General features: G+C 37.9%; 1 protein-coding gene across 2 annotated transcripts in view; it reads left to right on the top strand.

Moving 5' to 3' along the window:
- Positions 1-7,931, top strand: part of cldn19 (claudin 19) — a 17,521-nt gene extending 9,590 nt beyond the window's left edge. The window contains exons 4-5 of one of the 2 annotated variants that reach the window (XM_015046558.1): positions 1,884-2,030; positions 5,303-7,931. In XM_015046558.1, the coding sequence (XP_014902044.1) occupies positions 1,884-2,030; positions 5,303-5,339 (184 nt within the window). In that variant the 3' untranslated portion in view covers positions 5,340-7,931. The remainder of the gene's footprint in view (positions 1-1,883; positions 2,031-5,302) is intronic. The other variant, XM_015046557.1, reaches the window with a different exon arrangement.
- The last annotated feature ends 704 nt before the right edge of the window (positions 7,932-8,635 follow it).

Below are 8,635 nucleotides of genomic sequence, written 5' to 3'. Positions count from 1 at the left end.
TGCAATCCCTCTCTTGCCTGAGAACCTGCGCTGACCAACTGGTCCAGATCTTCAGCAGATCTCTTGAGTTGAGCAAGGTTCCCTGGACTTTTAAACGTTCCACAATCATCCCTGTCCTCAAGAAACTCACAATCAGTGGGTTAAAAAACAATAGTATTTCACCCTGATGCCTGTGGTCATGAAATTCTTTTAGTGACAAGTGTTGAAACTTCTCAAGCACCCTGCTGGACCCTTTGCAATCTGTTATTAGGCAAATAGGTCAACAGTTGAAACAGTCAACTAAACTTCACCATGCAGCGCCTCGACTACCAAAGGACATAGGACAGGATCTTGCTTGTGGACTTCAGTTTGGTCTTCAACATGTTCACAGTATCAGCCTCCACTAACAGTGCATCACCAGCTTCCTGACTGACCACCAGCAGCAGGTGGGCCTGGCCTAAGAACCAGTCAACACCAGCAGCCCTCAGGGTTGTGTTCTCTCCCCACTCCTCTTATCTCTGTACACAAATGCTTGGACCTCAGTGGACCTTTGGGTGAAACTACTGACGTTTGAAGGCATCATCATCATCATCATTGGTCTAATCTAGGACAGTGTTGAGTTTGCAAGAAGTTGGAGGTGTGGTCAGAATCACCTGGAACTTAACCCACTCCAGACAGTGGACACAACGGCAAACTTCTGGAGAACAACCCTCACACTCCCTTCCCTCACTGTTCTTGACAACGCTGCTTCTACTGTGGATCACTTCCGGTTGCCTTATCTCATAGAAACTTTCGGAAGAAGGTCCAGCAGGGACTGTGCTTCCTGCAGCAACTCAAGGAGTAGAACCCAGGAGCTGCTGCTCATCTTCTACATTACTCAGTCTATCCTGTTCACATCCATCCCTGTGTGGTTTGGCTCATCAACAAAACAGGCCAGTTAGGTCTGCAGAGGACATCATCAAGGCTGACCTTAAACCCATCCAGAACGTGTATAGATCTAGAGTCAGGAAAAGGTCAGCTAACATCTCTGCAGATGCTACCCATCTGTTTCAACACAAACTGTTTCAATGTTACCTTCAGATAGGCGCAACAGAGCGCTTTGCAAAAATACGCTGCCACAGAGACTGTTTCCTCCTGTAGGCCTTCTCTGTGATGAACCTGCAACAAAGTGCCCAGATCACTACCGTGTACATTTCCACTAATTCAACCATGTTTTCCTTTTTTGTAACATGATTGTATATCATTTTTTTCATTTTGAGTGTTCTTTATATATGCATTTTTTTAAATGTCTTTATTGAGAGCAAAGCTGAACAAAAGTCAGATTGTTTGTGTGTGCAGACTTGGTGAATAATAATGATTCTGATAAAAACCTAACTACTTAAACAAGCTTCTCAAAGGGTGGAGGTTTTAACATTCTGCTTTTTATTTATTAAATAAATACTGAATATGGCCAATGGACAATTGGCCATAATAATGGGAAAATTGCCCATTATTATGGCAATTGGCAAATATCTATGTAATTCTGGTAATTCTTACTGACCTGAAACAAGAAAAGTTTGGTGTCTTATTAGGTGTATGTAAACTTCTAGTTTCGACTGTAGACCCGAGGTTTCAAACCACTGACCTCAACCAGGGTTTACAATATGTGCTCACCCTTACTTAACCTGAAATCACATGCTAACAGCAATTAGTTAACGCGTCATGGGACAGGATTTCTTATGACGAAAAATGTTGCAACATGAGATGTTAGCACACTTCTAATTTAGAGCACAACTCTGAGGTGGATCGATTTATTCAAGTTATTAAATTGAAAACAGGTAAACAATTTTGTGAAACTTTGATCTAAACTGTTTTGACTGGCTATAAATGCTTTCCTGTCTCTTTCCACTCTTTTTCCTACTCAGGTACGAGTTCGGCTCGGCTCTGTTCGTGGGCTGGGCCGCTGCCAGCCTGACCGTTCTGGGTGGTTCCTTGCTGTGCTGCTCCTGCTCTAAAGACGACATACGAGGGCAACAGTATTACCGTCAATCACAGCCTTCCACAGCCAGGGAGTACGTGTAAAAAAAAAAAAAAAAAAAAAAAAAACCCAACACCTCCAGCAGTTCCCCAAACAGAGAGCAGAGGACACACTGGGCACCAACCTGGTTTTTATTTCTTTCTTTCTCTCACATAATGAAAAATGAAACAAAACAGAAAGACTATCCTTTGCGCTGTCAGACAGCACTTACACACTAGACTTAGACACAATCACATGATTTACCAGCATCACATATTTTTAAGACTCTAAAGGAGTATTTGTCCAGCTCGATGTTACACGGTCTTAAGCTAATGCAGTGAGTGGAAGGATCTCATCTGCCGCAAAGTCACTATACAGTGTTGTGCAGAAAATAAAAACATAAAAAAACTCTTAACCTTCTTTGTATGGAACTAAGGTGTCAGTGATAATTCTGATGACTTAAGGAAAACTCGACACTCTGTTTTGATTCTTGAACTTTGTTCTTGGTCTCCATTTCTTGCTTTTAAAACCCAAGAGCAAAACTATTTTGTTTAGGCATGTAAGGTCACCATAAAGTGAATACCTAAGAATGTACACAATGTCACATCATGGTGAAAAAAAAAAAAAAAAAAGCCACATAAAATGTGTGTGACAGCTCATGTCTTATTCATTTTATTTGAGTCTTGGAATTTGGGTTCGGATATGAAAGTTCCCACACAGCAAAACTCAAAGAGTCTCTACCTGCATGTCCTGTGCTTCCTGGTTGGAGCTACGTTGGTGTTCTTAATCCTCAATAACGTGTCTGATTCCACTTGGTGCACTGAGGTTGTGTGACATCAGAAATCAAGAAACTGTAATAAAAAAAAACAAACAAACAAAAAAAACCTACCAATCATTTTCTGTCCATGTTTTTACATTGGTAAATAAAGTATTAACGAATGTACTGGAGTGTCCAGAATGCTCCAGTGGCTTTCTCATTTCAAAAGAACCAGCTTGGTTTTCACCTGACTTAAATCATGAGACACAATCTGAACTGCAACAGTGGAAGTGAATTGTTCCATTAGCCTATTGCTTTATCTCTAATGAGCATGTGTGTGGCTGATTACTATTGGTTTCTGCATGAAGAGAAAGAGGGCAAGTTTTCATTATGTTCCATTTACTAACACTGAAGGTCCTGCTTTAAACACTGCCTCGTTTAATAATTTTTTCTAAGCTATCTTGCAGACACAAATAATGAGCAATAAGCTACTATATAATGCAATTGCACTGTATCTGAAAAAAAGACCATAAGCTAATATTAAGCTTTAAAAAAAGCACCTGTATACTTTAATTGCAGTAAGAAAATATATTAACATATTATTTGTAGCAACAGATTTTAAGAAATATGGCCTAAAAACGGACTAAACAGAAGCATTACCTGCAGCTAAACCCAGATTCAAACATTTTACAGCTGAACTGTGCAGTTACATTAAATTGGCTCTTGAGTTTCCTCTTGGTGCTCCCACATCACTTTGCCCTCATTTGTGTATATGAAAGGGCTGGTCTGCCACTGTTCCAGATAATAAAGCCATTAACTTTTCCAAGAAAAGGTCACAGTTGGCCTGCTCCTTTTTCCTGCATCCTCTTTTCCTCAAAAACACTTGTTTCTAGAGTGCCCTGTTATTATCAGACTGGAGAAGCTGTAGAGCTATAGGAAATTCCTTTTCTCCTTTTAAATAAGAAAGAATGTCAAGTTGTAAAAGAAGGGCTTCCAGTAGTTTTTACTGAACCACAGTTATGAAAAGCTATCCCTCATAGAAGGGTAAAAGATTTAGGGTTTAAACAAAATATTTTCCCTTTTTTTTTTTTTTTTAGTTGAAACGTTAATATTAATTCAGCTTTAGGTGGCAACATTCCTGTACTTTTACATAATATCTGCCAGCTAGGTCAGCGTTAGCATAGAGGTCTAAGCTAATGCAGTTTAAGCTAACGGTCTAGCATCTACAGAGGTTTACTGTTTTCATTACTAGGCATTTTAGGAAGTAATAAAAACAGATACAACATCATATGAACACTACTTTGCTTTAAATTGACAATTTTCTTTACTTAGGCTTTGGCAGGGAAGTTAGCAAGAATCCTACCTGAAGAAGATAAGTCAACAGCTTATTGAAAAAGTCCAGCCCATACAATACTTACAGTAATGTAAAGTACAAACACTTTATTAACCGTTAAAGAGGGTTCAGATTTGAGAGATGCCATTTTGCAGAGAATCGGAGAAGAAGTGTACATATCCTCAGACTGGTGGAAAGCTGACAGCTAGCTAGCAGCTAGTCTGACAAGGCACCCCCATTTCAGCCTGATTTCTGTCATTTAAAACAATTTGAGCTGAATATATAAATGTCACTTGAATACAACAACATTTAGCAGATATTAAAAGTTTTGCGAGTTGTTGAGTTGGCTGCTATTTCCTCAGCTGAACAACTAAGTTGTTGCTCCATGATTTCATTAGATGTGCTGTTTGTTGCCTTAATCTGCCTCAATAGCTGATGAAGGCCAATGAGGCCTTAATCACCAAGAGAAGAGGAAGGTTTTCAAATTTGCAGCAAATTGTTACATGTGAAGCATTAAAAACCGTGTTTTTTTTGTTTGTTTTTTTTAGGTCTTAGTTATTTTGAACTTATCTGGAAAGATTACTGATCGCCCAATCAGGTGAACTGATTTTGCTAGCAACCTCAGTCAATATGATTTTGCATCAGAAATCAGTTTTTTAGTCAAAATTAGCAACCATTTCTTGTGATACTTTAGAGCGTTAATATTCACTGATTTAACGTTTCTCCTTATCCAAGTTACTGAGTTATCAACTTCAGAAAACAGACTTACACATAACTTTTCATAGAGCTGTACTTCAGAAAGTTTAAACATCTCTAGGTATGCTTGTAGGCAATTTCTAGTTCCCTTTGTGCAGACATAAATTGTTCCTCTAAATCCAGACTTTTGCTAAGCTGTCATTGCTGTGGCCCCATATCTGGGGACACCTTAACCTTGTTATACAGTCTGAGCACTGGAATACAATAAAAATAATTTATTTTGTCCAATTAATTTATTTTGTTTTATTTTTAATAAACAGTCCATGGAGACTAATTTCTAAGTGAGACTTCATTTTATCCCTCACATTTTTAGCCAGCTGCCACAAAATTAAACCTCCCATCTTCATCACCTTGTACTAACACTGCACAGAGATTTTGACTTTGTAACACAGGAAATCTCAGAAGTATTGTTGTGTTCCTTACTTCCCCTCCTGTCTTACCCTGTTCTTCTGTGATTGTCTTCTTCTCTCCTCTAATTCAGGGCAGAGTTGTTGAGTGAAACTAGTTTCCCTGACTGATCAGCCCCGCCTTTTTATCGAGGACTATCTGACTGTCCAACCACTGAATTCCCCTCTATCGTTCCTGTCACATTATTGGCCCCAAATTTGGACCTCTTGATCAGGATTCCCATTTTCTTTCACCTTGCCAGTTTTAATTGAAAGACGTAGGCTAGGTCTTCTTTCATTTCACCACCTTTTGAGTCTTCATTGTAAATAGAGATCCTTAAAGGATACTTTTCTTTGAGAAGTAAGCTATCATCCCTGTCTATACCTTCCACACCTCCCTTTGTTTCCTGTTGTTGGCTGAAAGTTAAGAATGAATTAAAACATGACATTGTGCTGATCTGTGGTGTCGACTACAGTGATCTCTAGGTGTTACAAATGTGTCTTTCTGGTTTAATTTGTTCACTGTCACTGTATTTTCACTGAAACATGTCTTTTTTCCCCTCTGAATTGCAGACCAAATGTTAAAAGTACCCCACCAGAGAAAAGGGAGCAGTACTTGTAGTTGGGGAGAGTCTTCTGGCCTTGCCATGGCTTAGATTCTGTCAACAGGCAAAACCCTCCCAAATGAGGAATTGAAACCAGACAAGAAACAAATTTCTGAACTGAACTCAAAACAATTTGCATCAGAATAATTTTTGGGGTTATAGAAAGTGCTTGGGGAGGTTTGCTAATTTTTGACGTGTTAGGGGGCAGAGAGATCAGAACCTTGTCTTTGTTGTTGACTTTGGGAGAGACACAGTCATTCAGGGTATGTTTTCTATAACATGTTAAAATGCCTAGGTGTGTATATCACCTACTCCATACTGTTTTTTTTTATTTACTACATATGTAATATTTTACTACATTTCCTTATAACAAGTTTGTGCAAATGTAATTGGTTATGTATTTGATGATATGAACCCTTTCCTGTCTGAGTTGTGGATGTCCTTTGCCAGTAGTTCTGTATACCTTTTTTATGTTGGATTTCCAAGAATGAATATGTAACTACTCTGCAGTATCACTTATGAACAAAAATAATATTAGCAAATATGTACTGTCTTATGTCATTGTTTTGATGAAGAATTTTTGCTTGTTGCCAAACCGCCTGGATCACGGATGAATCATTTCCCTTTACTGTGTCTGTCTTTAAGTTTTCATCTGCATAAGTTGGATGGATGAACGGATGACAGTTTCCTCATCTTGGCCCCTAAATGTAGAGATGCATTGATCAAGCCTTTCCTGGCTGATACCGACTCATAAAACTATTTGTTTGTGTCTTTGGGGTTGATTTTAACTGACTATAAGTCTTTGTTCTTTTTTTTATGTCTGTGAACCATAAAAGAGAGTGTTCATTGACAAATATAGTAATTTAATAGATTTTCAGTTAGGTATGTCCCAGTAAGGGTCACTCAAGATATCATGGCACAAAACCACGCAATGTTAAAATACCTTAACCTTCTCTTGTCAAAGTGAAGCATCACAAAGTACAAATTTGTTGGTGTTATCACTTGACTTTGCCTGTGGAAGTAAGTCTAAGTGATTATTATGAGCCCAGATGTGAAGGTAAGTGCTTAAAGCGCGACATCATTTCCTAAGTTTTAAAGACTTATATTGAAGTAAGGAGCAGAGCGGATCCTAGTTTGGCCCTTTATGTTTTCAGGGTTTGCTTACAGAAGGCTTGTCAGTCTGATTGATGACGCTCTTCCAGTTTGAAAGCCTTCTCCACTTTCAAACTGTTTGTGTTACACATTTTTGGGCAGTCGATAATAATAATAATAATAATAATAATAATAATAATAATAATAATAATAGAAATAATGAGATGGACAGAAAAAACACTGTTAGCTTTTAGCTGAATTCTGTTGGCGCTCCACTAAAAGGACTGTTAGGCAACAAATGGGCCAGGGTCAGGGTGTAATTTAGCTCACGCTGCCCCCCCACAAGACACCACCCTGGGCAGTTGCCCATGTGTGCCCGTATCAGAAACATCATTATTAAAAATGCAGATTTTACTATTTGAGAAGCGCAAGAGTAAACATTTTTACTTTTTATTTAGAATGATATTCAAGCTAGCCAAAGACTAAACCCTAACTATGAGTATAAGTCAAAACAAAATAGAATATTTTAACTGATTAGATTACTTTAAAAACATATTTTGATCTGTAAACATAAAAAGATAATTTCTTTGTTCTCCATATTGTCACAACCATGTTATCTAACCTTTATTTAATTTTTAGTAATAAACTGTAATAAATACCATTACAGTACATGCAGTGTTTATCAATTAAAAAATTGAGACTTCTTAGTAATTATAGATTTAATGAATAGGGAAAGTATCAGAAAATGTATCAGCCTTTGATGCTCAAATCCCTAATCTTAGCTGGAAAATTGGCAGATTTCCTTCCACGGCTGATCAGTGCACCTCTACCTACAAGATGTTCTGCTCTACCTGCTGTCCTGTGTACTAAGGAACACAAATGTATGCAAATGCCTGAATGATGCCTGCATTTATTTCCTGTGGCATCCCTTTATCTAATATTTACCTCTTTTATGTTGTGTATTATCTTATTTACAGTATACTCATGTCTGTCTCCTAGAATGAAGTAAACAGAGACATAAAATGACTGTGGGTTATGACTCAGTGGTTTGTCGCCTGTTTCCCAAACTTTCAGCCTTTCTGCTGTTCGCCCAGTATCCCCACTCCTTCCTCCAACTTTTTGCTCCCTGTTGTTCAGTAATTACAGACGTGGCATTCCACTTCTGCTTGAATGAACTGCGGCACATTCTCAGCAGGGAGACCTGCAATGTTCACTTGCTCACTTCTGCTACAACTAACAACAAGGCTTGATTTTTTTTTTTTTCTGGTTTCACCAAAGAAAGCATGAAATGATGATGGCCGCAGATGATATTTATGAGCAAAACAAAATTCTGTTGCATCCAGTGAATTTCTGTTTACTTTGAATTCAAAAACATTCACGATCAGATTTTGTCCACAAACTAATTTTGTGTCCATTTCCCTAATGGCATTAAACTAGTTAAGTGGTCCACAAGATCATTGTATCTTTAAAGATTTTTCTTTTTCTCTATGTGTAGAAAGTAATGGAGGTTAACATTTCTGGAACAATGTTTAGCTCAAAGTTTAGCTGGGGCATTATTATTATCTAGATAGCTAAGATGAAGATGGCATACATAAATTACTCTGAAGGACACAATCTGCTAAAAACTTTGAAACATTGACGTGTATATAAATATTTTACTTTGGAAGTAACTGACAGTAGAAAGTTTTATGGCTTCCTTTGACCATAAAAACACAAACTGAAATTACGAAA

This window comes from Poecilia latipinna, unplaced genomic scaffold (genome assembly GCF_001443285.1).
Source record: "Poecilia latipinna isolate Pla-1442-1.1 unplaced genomic scaffold, P_latipinna-1.0 Scaffold784, whole genome shotgun sequence".
Classification (NCBI taxonomy): domain Eukaryota; kingdom Metazoa; phylum Chordata; class Actinopteri; order Cyprinodontiformes; family Poeciliidae; genus Poecilia; species Poecilia latipinna.
Note: the sequence above shows the minus strand (reverse complement) of the source record. Positions and strands in the feature narration are given on the sequence as shown.